This window comes from Oryza glaberrima, chromosome 7, assembly GCF_000147395.1.
Source record: "Oryza glaberrima chromosome 7, OglaRS2, whole genome shotgun sequence".
Lineage (NCBI taxonomy): Eukaryota > Viridiplantae > Streptophyta > Magnoliopsida > Poales > Poaceae > Oryza > Oryza glaberrima.
The window spans coordinates 13,912,099-13,933,805 of record NC_068332.1 but is presented as its reverse complement, the minus strand read 5'-3'; the positions used below and the strand labels follow the sequence as shown (position 1 = coordinate 13,933,805).

The 21,707-nt window shown below is 43.5% G+C and overlaps 4 protein-coding genes across 6 annotated transcripts; 2 read left to right on the top strand and 2 right to left on the bottom strand.

Moving 5' to 3' along the window:
- The first annotated feature begins 432 nt into the window (after nt 1-432).
- On the top strand, nt 433-4,806 carry LOC127780674 (uncharacterized). Its single transcript, XM_052307611.1, has 4 exons — nt 433-1,063; nt 1,190-1,243; nt 4,204-4,273; nt 4,381-4,806. Exons 1-4 carry the CDS (start codon nt 995-997, stop codon nt 4,428-4,430), a joined length of 243 nt encoding a protein of 80 aa, XP_052163571.1. The 5' UTR covers nt 433-994; the 3' UTR covers nt 4,431-4,806.
- A 99-nt stretch (nt 4,807-4,905) lies between these two features.
- LOC127780673 (early nodulin-like protein 2) lies at nt 4,906-9,123 on the bottom strand. Of its 3 annotated transcripts, none has more exons than XM_052307607.1 (5): nt 8,600-9,123; nt 7,488-7,583; nt 7,366-7,414; nt 6,840-6,965; nt 4,906-5,555 (listed from the first exon to the last, which is right to left on the bottom strand). In XM_052307607.1, exons 1-4 carry the CDS (start codon nt 9,077-9,079, stop codon nt 6,874-6,876), a joined length of 717 nt encoding a protein of 238 aa, XP_052163567.1. In that variant the 5' UTR covers nt 9,080-9,123; the 3' UTR covers nt 4,906-5,555; nt 6,840-6,873. The 3 variants fall into 3 exon arrangements, with proteins under 3 accessions (XP_052163567.1, XP_052163568.1, XP_052163569.1); XM_052307608.1 differs by having other exon boundaries at nt 4,906-5,551; XM_052307609.1 differs by having other exon boundaries at nt 6,874-6,965.
- A 1,712-nt stretch (nt 9,124-10,835) lies between these two features.
- On the top strand, nt 10,836-13,588 carry LOC127779426 (uncharacterized). The gene is made up of 3 exons (XM_052306198.1): nt 10,836-11,351; nt 12,301-12,452; nt 13,113-13,588. The coding sequence occupies exons 1-3, from the start codon at nt 11,148-11,150 to the stop codon at nt 13,249-13,251; spliced, it is 495 nt and encodes a 164-aa protein (XP_052162158.1). The 5' UTR covers nt 10,836-11,147; the 3' UTR covers nt 13,252-13,588.
- A 1,474-nt stretch (nt 13,589-15,062) lies between these two features.
- LOC127779425 (uncharacterized) lies at nt 15,063-19,958 on the bottom strand. The gene is made up of 8 exons (XM_052306197.1): nt 19,434-19,958; nt 19,081-19,212; nt 18,220-18,343; nt 16,743-17,056; nt 16,494-16,570; nt 16,257-16,392; nt 15,552-15,755; nt 15,063-15,474 (listed from the first exon to the last, which is right to left on the bottom strand). The coding sequence occupies exons 1-8, from the start codon at nt 19,890-19,892 to the stop codon at nt 15,415-15,417; spliced, it is 1,506 nt and encodes a 501-aa protein (XP_052162157.1). The 5' UTR covers nt 19,893-19,958; the 3' UTR covers nt 15,063-15,414.
- Between the last annotated feature and the right edge of the window lie 1,749 nt (nt 19,959-21,707).

Genomic DNA, 21,707 nt, shown 5'->3' with positions numbered 1-21,707 from the left:
AGTAATTATACTTATCATCCATTTAAACATGCCACTAGTTATTCCTCGTAAACCAGCGATTCATTAATATTTATATTTCTCGATGCCCATGTAGCCAATCTTGTGTGGAAGAATGGAGACACGCATTAAATCCGAGAAAAGTCATTAAGAGGATAGATTGTTGGATTGAAATATGCCTATCAAAAATAATTTTTTCAGATTTGGAAATATATCTATCAAAATTAGATGGAGGGAGTATTAAAAAAATAGAAAAAAAGCCCCCAACAACACAATAAGCAATCAAACTGCTCTTCCTAGGCCTTCTTCATCTTTCCTGGCCCATTAGTTGCCGGCCCACTCGTGCACACTCCCCTCCAGGGCCTCCACCTCTCCTCCTCATGCCTCAGCCCGGCAGCCCGCAAGTGCCATCCGTTTCTCTCCCCATCCCCTAATCCTAGCCTCCACAACGCGAGGGGACACGGCGGCGCGGCACGCCGGCACTGCGGCGGGCAGCCGGCGGCTGGGGGTAGGAGTGCGCGCGCCGGCGCGGGGGTGGCCGAGGCGCGGCTTCGCCGCGAGCAGGGACTACGAGGGCGCGGCCGCGCGCGCGGGGCCCGTCGGCCATCGAAACGATACCGCCGCTGACGCTGACCTCCTCCGCCGCCGGGATCGGAGTTTTTTTTTTTTTTTCCCCTCCTCCGTTCTCCCGGCGCTCGCCCTCATGTCAGGGTGGCTATAGCCGTAGGGTTGGCTTCTCAGGCGACATTGTCGATCTGGTCCACGAGCCGAGCGGCCGGGGAGTATCGGGTGGGGGCGCGAGGTCACCGGCGGCGGCGGCGGCGGGAGAGAACGCCGTCGCGCCGGGACCTGGGTCTCTCAACATTGGGCCTTGTTGGGCTTCACGAGAGCCGGGCTTTGGGCCGCGTTGCATCTTGTGGGCTTCATCGAGTCGTCTTTGTCTCTTCGCTCGTTGCAAATCGAGGGTTTCTCGAGGGAGAGCAGCAGAGTGACACCCATGGCGACACCGGCGGCGGCGGCGGCGGCGGCGAAGGAGGTGGACAAGAAGGTGCAGCTCATGAAAGAGGTAGTATATATCACCGTACCAGCGATCTCACTGCGTGTAATCAATCGATTCTTGTTCTTGGGGATTTGATTTGTGAGGCTAAGACTTTTTTTCTGGTTGGATTGAAATTGGTTTGGATCCGTGAAGATTAGGGCGCACGAGGTGGCGATCGGCGAGCTCAACAACCTGCCTCCCTCCCGGGTTAGCCTCCCCTTTCTTCCTCTTCCCAAGTACACTTCACTATGTGCTTGTACAATTCACATCAACTAGCCACCTAGTCGCACAACGCGCGACTTTGGATACCCATTTTAAACCCCCTATATAAGAAAACTCTTATGCTGGAATTGTTATAATAGGTTGGTTTGTTTTGAATTTTGATCATTAAGCGTCATTGATGCATTACCTAGGAGTATAGTTAAAAATTTTATTACACAATTGATGTTGTAATGTACGATCCCATGTTCAACATAAACTCGAAACAATCCTACATCCCATTTATCCGTTCACATGGAAAAACATATTTGTGCTGCTTGTAACCAATATGCTACTTTTAAAGTAAATATAATAATGACTACAAAACAACTTTTACTAATTCAGGAAAATAATAATAGGAAAAATAATACTGTGACACTTATTCCTTTAGCTAGGAAGTTCTTCAAACCGCCTTATCATGACTTGTAGATTCAAACCATCCTGTGCCAGTGCTATATCAAGTTCATATTATATATGCATAGCAAAGAGCTCATCATCTTCCCTTTTGAAGGAGATAAAGCCGAAAGTAGTTCAGATTTAGAACATTAATATGTCGCATATAATCTGAGATGAATTAGATTATACTTGACTTCTTAGGACTGTCCTTAAGACACCCATCAAGAAAAAAAAAGCATTTATATAATGATTAAAAACCATATTGTGAATGAAGCATTTAACTATACACATTCCAACTATTTAGGAAGGCGGCTTATTTATGCTCAGAAATTCTGAAGGTTGGCATGCAGGTCATGTTAATCATCAGATAAAATTCAGTGACAGAGGAAACAACCACTTTTAATCAGCATATTGCAGCCATGGTACCATCAGAGTATTTTGACTGATGTTTGAAGATTACTGCTGATATGAAACCGAATGAACCTAGCTAAAAATTGACCGTTTTAATCTGAACAACTTCAAATTTTGTTGCAAATGCAATGACAAAATTGCATGATATTTTTTCTGAGTTTTTCTTGGTTATATTATGAGTATCATGAGACATCCAATAGGTGTGCTTAAACATATAAACAATTTAAGCAAGCTAGCTGTGAGGAAATGTAGAAGAAAATGCAGAGACAATGATTTGGTATCGTAGCTAGTGTTTGCCTGATTTCAGAATATATGTATGGATTGAAAAGCTACTGAATCAATTACAATTAAAATCCTATATCTGGTCCTGTCATATATCATAATATTACCATATTATTGCAAAGTTCTACTCTCTGATCAATACCTGACAATGCATTGTCTAGCACTGCAATCTCATTACCTAAATAGCTCCAAACTGAACTCCTCAGGCTCCTTAGGGCATGTACAATGACTGTCAGTAGCGGTCTCTTCGTGTTGCTAATTAGGAATACTTGTTGACATGGAAGAAAAAGAAAGAGGAGAGACAAAACATCGTTGTTATGCATAACAACGGCTTGACAACGACTCTTAATCAATGGTTGCATGAGGGTATAAAAATGGAAAGAATATTGATGAAAGGAATATTTTTTGAGTTGATGATTAGAGCCTTTGTCGCCTCAACTATTGTAAAGACATGGTCTCTAAATAATCTTGTATTGTTTAAGAGACCATACTCGCCTCTACCATTGAACATGCCCTTAGCCCCTTTTCTTGCTGAATGAGGAGATATGCTATGCTTTCTTGTTTCTGCACTAATGGGAGGTGAATAGAGGAGTTATTACTTTGCAGTACTAATGCCTTTCTGCTCTTGAAGAACAAAAGTTTTGTTTCAACCAGCAAGTTTACATTCCTTTAATGGACTATCCATGTATCATGGTGAAGGAAAAAAGTAGATGCTGATTTTTAATATGAGCTATGGCGTTGAGGTAGATGTTCACTGTTTATGTCAAGTGGTCTATAGTTGATAATTTTACAAATTAGGGACATGCTAATTTTATTGACAAACTGGATTTGTGGTTCTTACTCAATCCGCCCCTAGATTCAGGCAGTATTGTGTTGTGCAATTAATTTTCGGAAGAGGATCTTTGGCAGCTCTCGCCATTAATGGAGACAAAAAGAATCAACGAAGTTGCGTACATCAGCCTCTGCTATAATGAAACGTTGTTGGGTGGAATTCATGCAGCTTCTTGGCAATCAGCAAGAACATCTCTAGTTTGCTATATGCCCTAGAGCTTACCGGCGAGGCGGTGCAGTATACGGTGCGTCTCCTTGGAGATGCGGCAGAAGCTGGCGCCCCGTTTCATCGCGGCGAGCGGGGCAGCCTCCTGCCGCAGCGGGATTCGGTGGCTAGATCGATCCGTGGGTGGAGGGCGGGGACGATGTAGTGGAGACAGAGGCGGCATTGGTAGAGGGGAAGAGGAGGAAGTAGTGGCGTCGGGCCCTTGGGGGCTGAGGGCGGAGGGCCGCGACTAGGAGGTGGGGAGGTGGCGGCGGCAGCAGGGACTAGTCGCCGGTGTCTCGGCCTATCGCGATTCTACACTCTGGAGCGTAGGCGTCAATGGAGCAAACTTTTTTTTTTCATACCTACGGTCAGGGACGTGGAAGGATTTTTTATCGAAAAGAAGTTTCCTGAAGGGTGGAGAAGAAATTTCGCCAATCAAAGGATCCTACGGCTTGCATCATCCGGAACCAATATCGGGCGGCCCATATTTATTGGATGACATGGCGCAGTATTTTGCAAGAAAGCCTGCTGCTTTCACTATTTTAGATCTTTGGTCACCAATAGCAGCAAATGTCACGATATCTGCACCAAATTAGGTCAAGATTTACTGGTAATAAGTTCAAAATTAGCTATCCTTGCTGGATCAAACTGATAATAGATTCATGTTTGGCATTTGTCCTGCTCTGAAATCCAGCATTAGCTGCTCTTGCTACATCAGAACTGACAAGATTTATGCTGGCATGTCTCCTGCTCTAAAACTCTTCTTGGATCGATGATGCAGGCAGTGTACCAGAAGACCTGCAACCTCTTCTTCCGCAAGAGCGTCAAATCTGCGGTCACGTCTGAGCAGAGTACGGCGATTTGCGTTGCATCGTTTCGTCGATTCCGCATAGCTAATGCCAGTAATTTCTGTTGCTAACATGCCTGTCTGTTCTTCCATCGTGTTCCTGCTTCATAGAGCAACTGGACATGGCGAAATCTCGATTGCAGAAGCTTGATCAAGCCTGAAGCATCACCGCAACCATTAAATTCCTGAACATGAACTGCTCTGCTGAATCATCTTTACATGCAGATTTGCTTATTGTTCCTATGCTAAGACCTTGTTGTAATGTGATTCCGGTCAGCTTTATTTGGGATGACATCACATGGGCATGTTTGGTTCTGCTAAGCTAGAGATTAAGTCCCCTCAAAAAAAAAAAAAAGGCTAGACTGCTAGAGCTAAGGTAGGGTTATTTTTAGTAGCTTCCCCTGTAAACACATCACTGCTTCATCGCTAGCTTGTCAGCACAAAGTGAATTTCTCTGATGAAAATAGAAGATGTATTGCAAACAGGAATGTGCTCATGCTGTGCTTTGAAAGTCATGAAACTCGAAAGGGTCCCATTGATGTTTGGTTGCTTGTAATTTCAGGATCTGTCAATACTCTTGTATGCTTCCAGAATCCAGCTCGGTAGGATAAAAGGCTTGCTCGCAGCTAAGCACATCTTAAGTTCTTTCTTTCCATTTCCAAATGCTTGTGCGTTGCCTCATGAAACCTGATTGACGAATGACGAAACAATAAAGATGTGGCAAATGTCCGTGTCCAAATTAGTTTATATCCGTCGTGTATCTCGTTGATCACTATGTTAAAATCGGCGGAGTGACGCATTGATGCCACAAAACAGATCAAACTAAAACAACATAGAATTTACAACAAAACAACGCAATGTATCAAACTTGGCATTGAAGCATAACAGGTAAACAGGATCGTCCAGCTCTGCAGAAGTTCTCTTCAGTTAATTTCCTCTTTTGGAAAAGGTGCTATGAACGAGTCTTTATATCATTGGTTTTGAGAACATAATGAAGTTGGTCAGAGGACATATACCAGTTTAGCAAATGAAAACAGGAGGTACGACCTGCTTCACAAAACAAGCAGGCAGGAAAGGTAATTGATGAACTATCTATTTGCTGTACTCTTTTCTATACTGATGAACTACCACCCTATGTTCTTGATTATATATGATAATACGAATGGCGTGATGTTTGTTTACTCCTTTTATCTACATATGTCCAAACAGTAGTGACCACCGCCATGCTGAAGGCAAGGCTTCACGGAATCACGGTCCATACGATCACGTCAAGTGAAGATGCCTATCTGACAAGGAAAACAAGTTCAAACTGTCAGGTTTCGGAGACATTGCATCATGAGATGTTAGATTAGTTGCATGCAATGTGCTTGTGTAAGTAAAACTGGAAACAGTATGTGAAAACTGCGTCTTTTATGCACTTGATAGAGCATTTCCCGGACATCTACCAGAATATCTACTCTTCAAGAAAAGGGGGAAAATTATAACTCACTTCTACACACACTAGCGTGTTCTCGACCATCGTAAGTTGTATACTGATGAATGAGTTTAACAGGTCAGTGAATGAGTTTAACAGTGCATGAATGCCATAAATAGGAATGCATTTGTTCGGCAAAACTCCTAAACCATAAAGAGAACATATAATCCCTAGTTCTAACTTCTAAGACATCAGTTCTTTTGCACAAACGAGCTCCAAATTCTAGCTGCAGCATAGCCAGTAGGCCAGTAGAACTGCCAAGAACATGTATGTCGTCCTTCGGCAACATCTCTTTTAGGTAATGGAAGAATTACTTCCGGCCTCAAGTTGATATCACAAAAAAAAATGAGTAAAATACACTAGCGGTCCTTAAACTTGTCAGGAGATTTTACTTAGGTCCACGAACTTGCAAAGTGCACATCAAGGTCCCTAAACTTGGTTTATTGTATCATCCCGGTCCAAAGCCGCGTTTGACTGTGGTCTTGCCTACGTGGCACGCCACGTGGATAATGACATGGAATTTTTATATTTTTTTCTCCCTTCTTCCTTCTTTTTTCTCTTTCTTCCTTCTTTTTTCTCGGTGGTGAGAGGCGGCACGAGGAGAGGGGTTGTCGCAGTGGTGAAAAAAGAAGGAAGAAGGGAGAAAAAATAAAAAAAATTACATATCATCGTTCACGTGGCGTGCCACGTAGGCAAAACCATGGTCAAACGCGGCTTTGGACCGGGATGATACAATAAACCAAGTTTAGGGACCTCGATGTGCGCTTTGCAAGTTCATGGACCTAAGTGAAACCACCCGACAAGTTTAAGGACCGCTGGTGCATTTTACTCAAAAAAAATTGCCTACATTAAAGATTCATTATTATCCCTCCATGAGATTTGAAAGAGTTAAGACCCCTACAAACTTTAATGCTACTTCCCAGATTTAACTTGCAAGAATCAGACAATATTTGGATGGGTTCTAAAAATGGACAGGTCACAGCTCAATCCATGTGGAGAACTAAAATACAAGTTTCAAGTTTGTATCAATTGAAGTAGCAGTCATACAAGGTTGAAAAGATAATAGTTCAGATAAACAGTGCAAAGTAGTTCTTACTCAGAAGTGTAGTATGTGGAGCTTGAACTGCTACCTAAACTGGCATTGAGATATTATAACGGCTGCGCAGACCATCGATAGCTTTCTCCACAGACTTCGTCATTTCAGGGATTGTCACCTTGCACACTAATTTTTAGGAACATATAAGAACTGTTGAGGTTACAGAACATAATACATTTCTTACAATAACTTCAAACGTGGGGATTAATGAAGTAATAACCATAGACACAAATTATGAATGAACTAGCAATGCCCTTTAGATAGCATATATCATCATCAGCTAGCCTTTAACATTTGTATTCAAGAATCATGATCATAATTCAAGTTCAAGAAATGCTTTTCTGTTAGAAACAGACCACTTGAAACTAATCAACCATCAAGAGCATTGAAACCAAAGAAACAAAAAACAGCATGTTCTTTTTTTTTTCACTCATGCCGGTTCATAGGTCATGAGTTTATTGTTGGAAGCAAGGGTGTAATTAAGGTGAATATTGTGGATAAGAAATTCAAAGGATGGATCTAATACCACGAGATGTAGATGATTGTGCCTCTGCCATGATCTGCTTGTACTTTGCCTGAAAAATGGAAATAAATTTTAGCTCAAACAAGGAATTGAAAACCCTATTGTGAACAAATGATTTAATTGACCTTGATCATCTCTGTATTTTCCTTTATGCTGTCAGACATCTTCTTGTACTCCTTGTCCACTTCATCTGTAAGCTGCTGACAGGCGTGGTCCTGGATCTGAAAAGATATTGAAATCTCACACGGTGTTATCTCAAAAAGCGCAGAAAATATAAGTTACTCCAAATGAATTTAGCTTAGTTGAACATATCTTCAGTGAGGGGAGTACATGAAAATCATCTGAACATATTAGTTTTCTTATTGCAGTTATAATTTTCTGCAGAACTCCAAAGGCTGATTATCAGATATCTATGAGCATCTAATCATATTTCATTGTTTGTTGACATCTGCTGTGGATGAACAAAATACACAGACATACTGGTATTAAGAGTTTTGAACACAAATGGATGATACCTTCAGTGTTATTTCATCCTAGAATGATAAATTTTTCACTGGTTAGAAACATAGCCCATGTAAGTTAGCCCAACAATCCAGCATCATTCTAAGGGATCAGCCCTCTAGCCACCTTAACCACTAAACTGAACATCCATGAAAATGCATATGCCATGAGCAAATATCTAATATCACAAAGGTCCCTCCTGCAAGGTCCCGGATTACACAGTTTCAAATCAGGCTTACTAACTCATTGCAAGTCGTCCTTGCTTACATGACACACAATTGCAGGGGGCTCAAATGCTCACCCTTGTCGCTGAATCTAAGAAATGAAAGTTTGCTGTCACGATGAAACATCAATCCAGATTTCAGAGCATATCTGTTATACCGATTCGGATCTGATAAGAGACAAAGAACACCAACTAACATTTAGAAAATCCCCGCCTCAAAAATAATCCATCAGATGCACCGAGACATACTCACGGATCAACAGAATGGAACAAAACTCTGCTCGCCATACTAGATTAGGCAGCCATATGAAACAACACAGAGACGCTAGGAAATCCTCATTTCTCACAGGATAAAGCTCTAAAGCATCAGGTAAAGTAAGGGACCAAGGAAAACGTTCTAGTCGATACTCGATAACGATCACCGAGGGACGTAAACCGCACCAAGGAAGGGAAACCCTAGCGATCAGCGCGGCCGAAATGGGAGCAAAGAGGTGCACGAGACGAGGCTCTCACCTTGAACCGCTTGGAGGCGCGGGAGAGGGAGGCGTCGAGGTCGGTGTGGGCGCGGGAGTGGAGCTCGTCGAGGCGGCGCTTGAGGGCCTCCATCTGCGAGGCGGCGGCGCTCCTGAGGTCCCCGACGCTGGAGACCGCCGCGGATGCAGGGGACGGGGCGGGGGCCCCCGGCGCCACGGCGGCGGAGAGAGGGGAGGCGGTGCCGGTGCGCGGGCTGGCGAGCGGCGAGCGCCTCGACGACCTGCACCTGGGCGCGGGCTTCGGGGAGGTGGAGGATCCCGGGGAGGAGAGGAAGCTGAGGCCCGCCGCCGTGGGGGTGGACGGCGACGACGACGACGGGGAGGAGGGGCCGGCGCGCCCGCGGGCACGGGCGGATGGCGGCGGCGGCGCGACGGGGGAGAGGAAGGAGTGCGCCTTGGGCTTGGTGCTGGCCCGCCTAGGCCTGGAGGCGGCGGCGGCGGTCGCCCTGGGTCTCGCCATGGATGGGGGGGTTGGGCTTCTTCTCCGCCTCGCTACTCGCTTAGTAGTCGCTACGGCTCGGGAGATTTGAAATTGGAATTTGGAAATGCTGCCGTTTGGGCTAGCCGGCGTGCAAGGACGCGGTACCAGTAGGGCCACCTGTCACAGAGAGAGAGAGAGAGAGAGAGAGAGAGACAGAGACAGAGATGTGGGGCCGCTCCATCATGTGTTGAAGGGAAAATTTTGTAGTTGCAAATTATATATATGCAGTGGAAACTTAAACACTGTTGTTCATTTAAAATGGAGGTTTAAGATTTGTTACCACTAGCCGGCACCATCGCCGCTCGGGCCACCCCGTTGCCCGATGCCGTCGCCGCTTGGACCGCCCTATCGGCCGCCGCCGCTCAGCCCCGGTGCCTCACTTTCTCCGACCTCAGCTTTCTTGCTGGTGGGAAAGAGAGGATAGAGAGAAAGAGAGATAAAATGTGAAAGAGATTGATATTGGTGGGACCCATTAGAAGTAACTTGTACTATAAAGTTTATAGCTTAACACGTTCGTCCTTAGTCCAGATGATATGTGAAGAAAGATAGATGGAAGTTTATAGCTTAACACGTTCGTTCTTAGTCCAGATGATATGTGAAGAAAGATAGATAGAGACACACCAATCCAGACGTACAAATATAGGCCTTGTTTAGGCCCTCTCTAGATCCCACCCTAAAATTTTTCACCCTGTCACATCGTACGTTTGAATACCAGCATGAAATATTAAATATAGGATAAAAAATAATTAATTGCACAGATCGCGACTAATTTGTGAGACGAATCTTTTAAGCTTAATTGCTCTATGATTTGACAATGTGGTGATACAGTAAACATTTGCTAATAACAGATTAATTAGGTTTTTAATAAATCTGTCTCGCGGTTTACTGACAGATTCTATAATTTATTTTCTTTATTAGTTTGCATTTAATACCTTACATGTGTACATAGGGGTGGAAAAAAAGCTTGGGCTCGTGAGCTCAGCTCGAGCCTGCCCGAGCTCGCTTAGCTCGGCTCGGCTTGAATGCTAAACGAGCCAAGCCCAAGCCTCCTTTTCAGCTTGTTCCTAAAACGAGCCGAGCCCGAGCTAGCTCGCGAGCCGCTTGATTTGGCTCGTGAGCCTAGGCCATCATGTATTTATATGGATGATTTTATTTTCTAGTGGAGTTATTATTTGTCAATATGTAATTTATTATCTATATTTTGATGAAATGAATATATAAAGTTATTTTAATTTTACATGGTGATGATTTGTTATTGTTTTTCTTAATGATTGCAAATTCTATAGCTTCAACGGAAGGCTCACAAGCTAGCTCGAGCTGGCTCGAGCCAGGAAACAAGCCGAGCTGAGCTCATGTTTTAGCTCGTTTCCCAAACCGAGCTGAGCCAAGCCAAGCCTAGCTTGTTGCGAGCCATTGCAAGGCTCGGCTCGGCTCGTTTCCAGCCCTATATGTACACGCCAACAACTTTTGGCTCCTGTATCTAAATCCGAGAGATTTGATAATTTAACACTCTTTTCAATGGGTTTCGATTATTCATCCTAACCCACTTTCATTCACTCAGATGGTCCCACATGTCATCCTCACAAATGTCAATTAAAGTAATTAGACAACGAAAAAAGTGTCAAATTATTAAATTTTTCATCAAAACCCAGCCATGCTCCTCCATTAGTTTACTCCCAATTTCTCAGACAGCAACGAGGAGGCAAGTTGTTGGTACTGTGGGTGGAGTGAGGAGTACCAAATCCGTACCCAATCCACACCCACCTAGTAGTCCCCGGCTCCCAGCTGGGTCGCCGGAGAGTGTTCCCTGTAACCCCCTCCGCCCACGGAACAATCCAGAACGCAACTCGGACTCCTCCTAGATATTTCAATCCCTCACCCCACCGGATTTAGTACACCCACCCCGTACACAATACTATCATCATCACACCATCACCAGCACCAGCACCACCACTCACCACGCGCGCCAACCACCCCCGCACCGCACGCCAAGATCCGACCGCCGCCGCCGCCGCCGCCGCCGCCGGAGTAGGGAGAGGGAGAGGAGATGGGGCGGAGGGCGGGGTCCTACCCCTACTACGTGGAGGCGGCGCCGCCGGTGGACGTGAACAAGAACACGGAGTGGTTCATGTACCCCGGGGTGTGGACCACCTACATCCTCCTCCTCTTCTTCGCCTGGCTGCTCGTCCTCTCCGTCTCCGCCTGCTCCCCCGGGATCGCCTGGACCGTCGTCAACCTCGCCCACTTCGCCGTACGTCCCGCCTCGCCCCCCGATTCGTTCATCCATCCATCCATTCATTGACGGCGAGTTTGCTCCTTCTTTCATTAGTCCGATCCGTTCTTGATTAGCGCCGCTAGCTAGTCCTATCCTGTCGCGTGTTGGTCTCACGCACCCGATCTGAGAGTCGCTTCTGCTGCTATTCTTCTTTGGTACTATCTTTGATGAGATACAGTGGCGGAAGGAATCGAGGAACACACCAACTTGCGGAGATAATTTTTTTCTTCTTCACAAATATCTTTTTCTCAAAGAAGCGTCGATTTCGCAAGCTGAAATATCAGGGAATAGTCTTCCTTACCTTTTTCTCTGCTAGTTTGTCTCGAGTATATTCCAACCTTGCAAAAGTCAAAATAGATTTCTTGGTGTATGTACAATCTGTTCAGGTTGGACTTTTCCAAAGTCCAAAGTCCAACTACGCCTTCAGTATAAAACAACTAGCAGTGAGTTGATGCAAGAATCTGTTCACTGTTCACATCATTGCGCTTAAAAAAATGTTAAATGTTAAATCCAGATTATGTTGTGCTTGTGCGTCGTGCTTTATTTCTGGACTTGCATACGTTTCTTGATTGTCCTAATTGGCAAACGTTGCATTGATAGAATTATGGGTTGACAATTGTCATATGTACTTTGTCATACTGGGTGGTTGTGTGTGGCAAATGGTTTGTTGGGCTGGATATGTGCTTGAACAAATTTCTCTATGTAACGAAGCAAAGTAATTTTAAGGCCATCAGCAGCAAGCTGCTAGCACACATTATGTTGGAGTTGATTCTTTCTACCATTTTCTTTCTCCCTTTAACACAATAAAACATTGCTTCTATATCTGTAAGAGGGCTTGAGTTAGATGTCTACAATTTGTAGTCCTCAACATTCAGCTACTAGTACTACATATTTAAGTAAATTTTATTTTAATTTTTTTTGGCAGATCACTTATCACTTCTTCCATTGGAAGAAGGGAACTCCATTTGCTGCTGATGACCAAGGCATCTACAACAGACTAACTTGGTGGGAACAAATTGATAACGGGCAGCAACTTACTCGTAACAGGAAGTTCTTGACTGTGGTACCTGTGGTGCTGTAAGTTCCATTTCCATTTCAACCTAATGTACTTCATCATGGGATTTTGTTGTAGTTGTAGAAAGAACTCAAAATGTATAATTGTTATTACAATAAGTATTTCTGGGGTGGAAGCATCGTCCATTGTGAAGGAATTTATTTTCCTGCCTTTTTTTTTTGTGTGTGAAACGTGGACAGGAAGGCTGTCTGGATGATTAATAAACAAGGGTTCATTTTCCTGCTCTTAAGACTATTGTTTGTTTAGTTCTATAAGGCTAGAACTGATTCTGATTAGGATTGTGCATGTTTATTTGCATTGCACTTAAATGGAAAGTTTGATTCATATAACTGATGTGATCGGAAGTTGCATATCGATGTTACTTGCTTTTCACGTTATTCTGTTAGTTCCAGAGTAAGTTAAGAAAGGGTTGTCATCATGATCGAGCATCTTCTGACTAAGGAGAAAGTAGATTAGCTTCTTTTTTTGTTGAAGTCGCTTTCTGGAATTCTGGTATTATTTTCAGGCAATGGCCTTCTGTTAAGATCATGGATATCCTATTAGTAATATCTGTTCTTTGCATTAGTTGATTCTCCTATGATGCTTTTAACTCTCAGGCCAACAGAGATGCTCTTTTTTCTTGAATGGCATGTTCTAAGATATGCTCATACACTTTGTTGCAGGTACCTGATCGCGTCACACTTGACCGACTACAAACAGCCAATGCTTTTCCTCAACACCATTGCAGTTCTGGTACTAGTGGTAGCAAAACTGCCAAACATGCACAAGGTCCGTATATTTGGAATCAATGCAGATATCTGAGGACCATATGAAGAACATCAGGGCACAAGCTTCTGTGTGTTTGCAACGAGGGACAAGCGAACTTTGTGCAAACACGGTATCTGAAGTAGTGAAAAAACTGAACTTTTTCACCACTGCAATCTGTAGTATGTGCATAGGTGTAGGAAGAACCTGTAAATGTTACTGTAGCTTAGAATTTGCCTACAGGTTGGAGGCTGCTGCATGTTTGCTCATGCCACTTCCTTTAAGAACTCTAGTGGAGAGTGTAGACTGTAACTTAAATAAACATGTAATCTTGTGGATATGGAAAGTTTGGTGGTTGTTAAAATGGTGAACCGGAGTTCAGTTCCTGCAAAAATCTCCCCCATTTATGTCAGCACATTGTTGCTGAACGTAGGCTTCAGACTGTTTTTCACAGAATTTCGGTCTCCTTGAGTGGTGATAATTGACAAAACGAATGCTTCTGGAAGAGAGAATGAGCCACGTAACTTGATTGAAAACTCCTTGTCACTCTTAAGGCATGTTTAGTTAGGGAAAAGAAAATTTTTAGGTGTCATATCGGATGTTTGACCGGATGTCCGAAGGGGTTTTTGGACACGAATGAGAACTAATTTCATAACTCGCATGGAAACCGCGAGACGAATCTTTAGAGCCTAATTAATCCGTCATTAGCACATATGTGTTACCGTAGCACTTATGGCTAATTATAAACTAATTAGGCTCAAAAGATCCGTATCGTGATTTCTCTTCTAATTGTGCAATTAATTTTTATTTTTATCTATATTTAATGCTCCATACATATATCCAAATATTTGATGTGAGGCCATGAGTATAAGAGGCCATGAGTATATATCTTGTTGGGAACGGAAGAAATACATAGGTGTCCCAGGAGTCTTTTGGTGAGCGACCTCTTCCTTGCACGCTAAAAACATTGCTTGAAGGTTAGTGCCAATATGCCTTGTCCGTTGGTTGTGACGAGGCAGTGCTTTCAAATAGCTATCTGAAATATAGCGGCCTGAAAAGCGTAGTAGTGGCCTAACAAGCATAACAACAGCTAGTCAGCTACTCTCCCGGTTCCAAAATATAAGCATTTTAGCATAGTGACAAGTCAAATTTTTATAACTTTAACTATTAATAATAAAAAAAATAAAAAAGTAACTATTAATAATTAAATAAAAGATCAATTATGTAAAATTGATGATGCTAGATTTATCATTAAACAAACTATCAGAATATTCAGCTCTTTTTATTTAAAATATTTTACTTTTATAGATATATTTGATCAAAGTACCATCTCGAAGACCACGTCAAGATCTAAAAATACTTATATTTTATGATGGAGGGAGTACTGTTTTGGGGACACATGCATGAGATACGATCATATTTAAGTCAAAAGAAATTTATATTATATTCTAGCTTGCAGCAACCCAAAATTAAGCATGACATCCATTCTGATTTATGCACCATGGTTTGGTTAGCTTTAGGTTTATTGGTTTAAACTTCTAAGCCATTTTTTTTTCTCATATATTTTATATGCCGGTGGTTTCGAAGCCAAAGTCATACTCAAGAAAGCTACTCCAACCTGTTTTTACTTAATAGTGTAACAGTGGCTTGTGCTTTAAAACAGCCTAACAAAAGAACTTATTTGATTAGATTTATACTTTTTGACTCATAGCTGGCTTATAATTCTAAATAAAAAGGCCCTAAGCATTTCAGCAACTAAAAAATGCTTCTCCTCCTTGGAACGCAGGAAAGTAAAAATGCAGGATAGGTAAAAACATAGGATAGAGAATGGGTTACCGCTGGGAATGGAGTCACGGAGATGGGCAACGTATGGAATTTCCCAAGTTAAACTGTATTGTTGCATGTCTCAAGTACAGTAGTAGTACAACTTAACAAGCAGTTTCCTTCCGTTCTCAGCCTTGTCTTTCTTTTTGCAGTTTAGTGGGAATTCGATCCCAGGTGGCTGAGGGGGGCCACACCACTATTATTTGAAACGGATGAAGTGATTGGCTATTTACAACAACTGCGGGGCAATGAGAAAAAAAAGAAACGATGAATGGCAAACCGATAAAATGAAAAATCTTCACCATCCTGGGCGACTAAAACCCCAAAGGTCAGACAGTCTCTGCAGCTTGGCACTCCTCCGTAATACGGCAATAGTATATATTAGTATTGCGCTCCTCAGTCGCTAATGTTGCATACTGACAAAAACTTCTGAACTGCATTGTGGTATTGAGTACCCTGTGAATGTCCAAAATTAGTTGGATACAAGAAAGAATATGGGTAGGGTAGTTTGGGAAACAGGAACGGATAAGTACCTCCCAATAGAGCTGGTTGCAGTCAGTGCACTTCCAGAACTCCAAGTTTCGCTTGAAGAGGCAGGAAGGGATAATCTGGAAACCTTTTGAAGCTTCAATAGCCTCATCGAGTGTGAGCGGTTTTTGGATGAATCTTCCGTTGCACTTTGTACATCTCGACATAAGCTTATCCTCGGATATCTTTAACTGGAAAGTATCAATCACCTGCAACACGTATTTTCAGTAGTTAATAAGCCAATCAATGAGTTACAGAATCTCCTCATTTGGAAGTTGGAGATAAGTACGCGTACTATACTGTGGTTTCAGCTGGAAAATTTTGTATCCACGTATGATTCTAGTCAATGTTATGTCTATATTTTACTTCAAAAAAATAAAATATTAATACACCATATGTATATAACTACAGAAGTTCTGGAGTCTAGACAAAACTGTCAAAGTGGTTGCACATTTTTCTTGGTAATGTAGAAAAGTTTCTTCTGTGATTTGGCTGACATTGTACCAGTTCCTGCCAGAAATTTAAGTTTCACTTGGCCTTGAGTGATTGTTGACACACAGACAGTCGCACACACACAAAAGAAAGAGAACTGAAATCAATCTTCTGATTTTTTGCTGTGTAATCAATAAGATTGGGCCATAAAACATTTACAGTAACTTAAGTTTTTGCAGATCAATAAAACTGAAGACAGAAAAAAAAAATGTGCATACCTCTGCCAGTTGATCATGTTTGAGAAGGCTCTTCACTCTGTATACCTGGTTACTTGCCAAATATTGATATTTTAAGAGCTTGACATCTCTTGTAAGTAATACTCTTCTTTCCTTATAGGTTTGATTTAACAGTTCCCTACATGATAAAGATAAGCACATAAACGAAAACATAAAAATGACAATTCATAGAGACATTAAGAATGTTATAACATTTTTTGCAAAACTTCTAGAGAAGACCTTGGTTCAGGCTTCCTTGAGGATGGAGTAGCAGCATCTATTCCAACACATCTCAAGTGCTTAGCTAAACCCTCAATCTGTCCAAATTTTCTCCATATCAACCCTTGCAGCATTTGCAAACAGGGAAAATAACTAAGCTATTTTGTATAGAGTGAATCATATTCTTTTTCAAGTTCATCTCATGAAACAGTACTTGGATAAAAATATAAAAACCACTGTTGAATGTAAAGGGACGAGGGAAGCTATTACCATCACATCACACAAAAATTTTGGGCAGCCATCTCCACCAGCAGAAGGATCCCATGGAGGAAGACCCTGCCATTCAGTACTGCCCTCAAACTTTTCTTTGCATTTGGCATTGGTTGCAAGTTTTTGTTTTTCTTTTCGTCTTGATGAATGTGGTTTTGTATCTGATTCTGTAAGCAAAATCTTCTCAGCGTACTTCATCACAACGGATGTAAAATAGTCATCAAAGCAAACAGCATCTTCAGATGAAGAACATTCTGCGTCCCTTTGGGGGCAATGGCCATCTGATGTTAGCTCATTTGTAGGCAAACACTTCCCTGCAATATTTGTTGATAAGTTTAGAAAAGACAACCCGCATGATTTATTAGCAATCAACTCATTCACACTTTCATAGCTCCCACGTTCTCAAAAGAGAAATATTTGCCCACAAGTAAACATTAAAGAAAAGAATGTCTAACTTCTGGAAATAACATGCACACAAGCACATGCATGTCGCCCACAAATTTCAAACCTTTGTTGCATTGCATGCAGAATGTTTGTAGAGTCGAGACATTCTCTCTCTCACTATCAAACTTGTATGCCTCTCTTCACCCTTATGCTACTATTGGGAAAGTAGCACAAAGAAAACCGTGGAGAGAAATGTATTTTATAGAGAAAAAGAACAACAGCAACACCCTATGTCCTTCACATACTTCCCATCTAGAGCTCTATTGTGATTGTCAACTGTACTAAGTCAGCTTAGCTACATGTCTTGCAACAAAGCCTGTAAGTGGAGTGTTGCTGTGTTGACTACCTGAATCTCTGCACCAGAGGTGAGGCAAAAGTTTCTGAGCAGTGAATGTGAGTGTGCAACCAGCACAGTGAACAGCTTCATTATACCCTCTTGTGAGTTCTGGACGAGCTTTTGTGCATGTGCAGGGTGACATCATCTCCATTCTCCATGCACCTTCTCTACTACAGGCCTGAGAGATGACCGTGTTATAGCCATCTTAATTGATCTGACAGTTGTTTACAAGGGCAGCAGCTTCTTAGCATCCATCTCATATCTTCAGTGTAAGTTCTGTGAGTCAACATGCTAACTTGAAAGGGATATATAGCTCATAGAACTGCAGAGCACCAGCAAATTCGAATACATTCTCCCTCCAGTCTATGGCCTTATAGTTTACCTAAGTTCCTCGCCATTGAACCCACCCACCTTTTGTCCATCTTCCATATAATGTTTAACCCACCATGATAATGCGTTGCTCGTGTCATGAATGGCTCTATGTTGACAGTGACACCAAAAAATGACTAAAGCATATTCCCTCTAAACATTGGTCATATAATCTAGTTCAAGAGGGAATTGAAGGGAAGGAAAGATTGTGTCTATCAATCATGTTTGCATGAAATGCGAAAAATAGCTTCAAATTTACGGGAAATATGCATGCATGTGATATTTCCAATCCCATGATTAAACAGTTGAGTTAAGCATGAGATGTACCTTCAGTTCTGATTTTTTGATGGAATAGATCAAATATGTCGAGTAAATAGTAGGCATCAGATGCAGCATATTGTATTTGACCTTCACTTAAGGGACGGTATGACCAATCACTACATTGAAGTTCCTAGCAGAAAAAATTAAGATAACAATCTTAAATCACTTGCAATTCAACAAAACAGTTCCTTAAGCAAATAATATAACTAATGCTGCCTTCCATAACATCGAATAGGTGCAAACAAAGGACAAACTTTAAAAGCTTGATCGGAAGTGTATTGAAAATAACAAGTATTTGTGACTGGAGAGAGAGTTTCGCACTAACTTGCCAATGTGCGACTAAGTTAACAAATGCACCTACTCCTATATTTTGCACAAATTACACCTTACTTGAAAAATAAAAGGATGCATTAAATTAATAGCTCCTACTTGAAACTCTATCAGTTGTCTTCCAGTAATTATTGAATCCTTTATGGGGCCAGAAAGCCCATATTCTCCTGTCCTATCATCCAGTTTCAATTTCACCAGGAACTTTCAAGGTAAGTGCAATGGGAGTATGGGACTGTATGCCATGGAACGACTGGTATGCTGACTCGATGGCCCTTGCATAAATTGCGAGCGACTGGGAAATTTAGTTGAAATTGCAGTGAACTGAACAGTAAGTAGCCCTTATTTCAATGAACAAAACACTAACCATTATCCTTATCTGGGTATCCTAATTCTAGCTAACTTAGAATTATACAAGTCTATGTATGCTATCTGGTAAATTGAAATATTTCCAAAAGAATTGATTCACATGGTCATCAGGGAATGTCCAGCAAACAAAAATATTCACAAATGAAAGCTGTTAGTGTCCACCAAACTAACCTTTGATAAATAAACACCAAGCAGTTCCTCACAAATTGTTGCCAAACTCTTGGTCTCCCTTGGAAGCCTCTTTTGCATGTCATGGCCTTTCAGGTAGTAATAAACGTTGGTGACATCCAAGAAAGGCTCCACCTAGCGAAAACGAATGCAGCGGAGTTTAATCCCATTACCACGAGAGTAATCAAACAATGTTCAATGGGGAACCTGAGGCAGAGTGAGTTTAATTCAAGCCTGTGCCAGCTAGTACTACTTGGTTTCACTAATTATTACCCTCCCAAAGTCCAAATTACATGAAGTAAAAGAAAGGGTTCAAGGCGTGTTCCACAGCAGCAATTCGATCGATCCCCACTTACTCTCTCGAATCCGGCACTGGAGCCGAGGGCAGCGGCGAAGGTGGCCGAGAGGTACACTAGGTCCTGCTTGAACCGGAACCCCAGCTTCAGCACCTCAGGCCTCTCGAACAGCTCCCGCAGCGGCTCCCGCAATTCGGCCAGCGGCACCGCGAGGAGGTCGACGACGAACACCTCGGCGGCCGCAGCCCCTCCCCCGTCGCCGTCGCCGCGGCATGCCACCTGGAGGAGCGTGACCGTGGGGAACTGCGGCGGGGGCGGAGTAGCCGCCGCCGCCGCCGAAGGGTCATCGGCGACGGCGGGGCCGCGGCGGCGCGGCTTCCACTCGGCGTCGAGGGCGACGACGCGCGCCGCGGCGAGGGAGCGCAGGAGGAGCGCGTGCTCCGGCGAGGACCCGCCGCCGGTGACGAGGTGCACGGCGAGCGGCGGCGAGGCAGGCGGCGCGGGCGCGGCGGCGTCCATCGGCGATTGGGGATGGGTCGCGGTAGCGGGTGGATCGTCTACATACGTGCGTGCCGGTGACGGTGGTGTACGGTGGAAAAATTTTTGGAAATATACGTTTTTTCTACCGAAATTGCACTAATATACTGAGTTGGGAAAGTTTTACGGATATATACCGTCGTCGCACATTCATACCGCGAGACCGCGATATCGCTTAATGGATTAGCGATAGTGTGGGCGCTATCGCTAATTAGAAATGAGAGCATCAGTCTCGCACTTCGAAAGCGCGATTCCGAGTCGGTCTCGTACAACCAATTCGCGATACCGCCAACGGTCTGACGCAACCACAGCCGGACGACGTGGGCCCCGCGGAAAAGCGGTCTCGTGCTTTGTTAGTGCGAGAGCGCATGCGGTATCGCGCCGCCAATTCGCGATAGCGTTCGCTCCATGCAATCGCCTGCCATGCTAATCGCTATCGAGCAGTGCTAGCGCGATACCGCGGCTGTGGGACCGGCGAGAGTGACGGCATCGGTGATTGCTCCAAGACGACAGCAAAATGATAAAAGAGTGAGGAATTAAATTTCAAAATATACTATTCATTTATTTTTTTTATAAATATTCGAGATGTAATTTAGTTAGCAAGAATATACCATCGTTCTCGCGCAATCGGTGTGCGAAACCGCGGTCTCGCGGAGCGACGGTGCGATACCCCGCGGTGTCGCGCGGCAAAGTCGCTGAGACCGTTCGGTCTCGCGCGGCCAACCAGCGATACCGCAATGATAGAAGCCGCCAGCGCCAATCATTATCGACTAATGATCCTGATTAGCAATTAAGTGGTGATTAGTTAATCTAATTAGAGATTAATTAATTCGCTAATTGAGAATTAATCACTAATTAATCGCTAAAAAATAACGTGCTCTTTCGGTCTCGCATGTTGGATGTGCGAGACCGTTCAATCTCGCATCCTCCTCGCTCTCGCATTTTCTTCGCGAGATACCGCACGGTCTCACATTTTCACCACGCGAGACTGTGCGTGTCGTCACGCATACGTAGTTCTCGCATATTGATTGTACGAGATCGACGGTATATTTTCGCTACTAGGTTGTGTCCCAAATATTTATGAAAAAAATTAAATAAATAGTACATTTTTAAATTTAATTCGAAGAGTGAGCAGAGGAGAAATAGATGGATTGGATGTGATTGCTCCACGGTGTGCAAAAAAGGAAGCTACGGCGTGCAAAAAGAAAGCTAAAGAGAGAGAGGGGGAAATAGTACAGACTGAAGGGAGGTGTCGGTGGCCAGTATTGCGCTTCCAAAAAATGATACCGCGACTGTCACCCAAAAAAAATCCATGCGACGGTTTCGCTCTTTCAAAGAGCGATAGCGAGGCGCTCTCGCGCACTCAACTGGCGATACTGCGGGCCCACTCTTCTCCCTTCCCCATCTCCGCGCTCCGTCAGTCTCGCGCACCGGGACAGCGATACCGATATCGGTAATTCGGTATCGCGCTTTGCGCGTGCGAGACCACGGGCCCACTCGCGCCCCGGGATTGCGACAACGTGGGTCGAACGACACTCTCAGTCTCGCGCGTTGGGATTACGAGACTGATTTCACTCTCGCACTTTCAAAAAGCGACACCGTTCGGCCCACCAGCCAAAACGAGTCGGTTTCTCCACGTGGCGCTCTCGCTCTATGGGAGAGCGATATCGTCGCGGTATCGCTTTTCCCACGCGCGATATCGCCAGCTCAAATGCGCCCTCGCTCTTTGATAGTGCGATATTGTGGCGGTATCGCGTTTTGCTTTCGCGAACCTTGGTATCGCGCTTCCAAACTACG

What these genes read in the sequence shown, in the direction of transcription:
- LOC127780674 (XM_052307611.1), top strand. Translation starts at nt 995, where the DNA reads ATGGCGACACCGGCGGCGGCGGCGGCGGCGGCGAAGGAGGTGGACAAG. An exon ending in AGGTGCAGCTCATGAAAGAG is followed by an intron (nt 1,064 to 1,189) that starts GTAGTATATATC and finishes GGATCCGTGAAG; the next exon opens with ATTAGGGCGCACGAGGTGGC. An exon ending in TGCGGTCACGTCTGAGCAGA is followed by an intron (nt 4,274 to 4,380) that starts GTACGGCGATTT and finishes CCTGCTTCATAG; the next exon opens with AGCAACTGGACATGGCGAAA.
- LOC127780673 (XM_052307607.1), bottom strand. Translation starts at nt 9,079, where the DNA reads ATGGCGAGACCCAGGGCGACCGCCGCCGCCGCCTCCAGGCCTAGGCGG. An exon ending in GCGCCTCCAAGCGGTTCAAG is followed by an intron (nt 7,584 to 8,599) that starts GTGAGAGCCTCG and finishes ATATCTTTTCAG; the next exon opens with ATCCAGGACCACGCCTGTCA. An exon ending in ACAATCATCTACATCTCGTG is followed by an intron (nt 6,966 to 7,365) that starts GTATTAGATCCA and finishes CCTAAAAATTAG; the next exon opens with TGTGCAAGGTGACAATCCCT.
- LOC127779426 (XM_052306198.1), top strand. Translation starts at nt 11,148, where the DNA reads ATGGGGCGGAGGGCGGGGTCCTACCCCTACTACGTGGAGGCGGCGCCG. An exon ending in TCAACCTCGCCCACTTCGCC is followed by an intron (nt 11,352 to 12,300) that starts GTACGTCCCGCC and finishes TTTTTTTGGCAG; the next exon opens with ATCACTTATCACTTCTTCCA. An exon ending in ACTGTGGTACCTGTGGTGCT is followed by an intron (nt 12,453 to 13,112) that starts GTAAGTTCCATT and finishes ACTTTGTTGCAG; the next exon opens with GTACCTGATCGCGTCACACT.
- LOC127779425 (XM_052306197.1), bottom strand. Translation starts at nt 19,892, where the DNA reads ATGGACGCCGCCGCGCCCGCGCCGCCTGCCTCGCCGCCGCTCGCCGTG. An exon ending in TCAAAAAATCAGAACTGAAG is followed by an intron (nt 17,057 to 18,219) that starts GTACATCTCATG and finishes CAAATATTGCAG; the next exon opens with GGAAGTGTTTGCCTACAAAT. An exon ending in AATTTTTGTGTGATGTGATG is followed by an intron (nt 16,571 to 16,742) that starts GTAATAGCTTCC and finishes AAATTTGGACAG; the next exon opens with ATTGAGGGTTTAGCTAAGCA.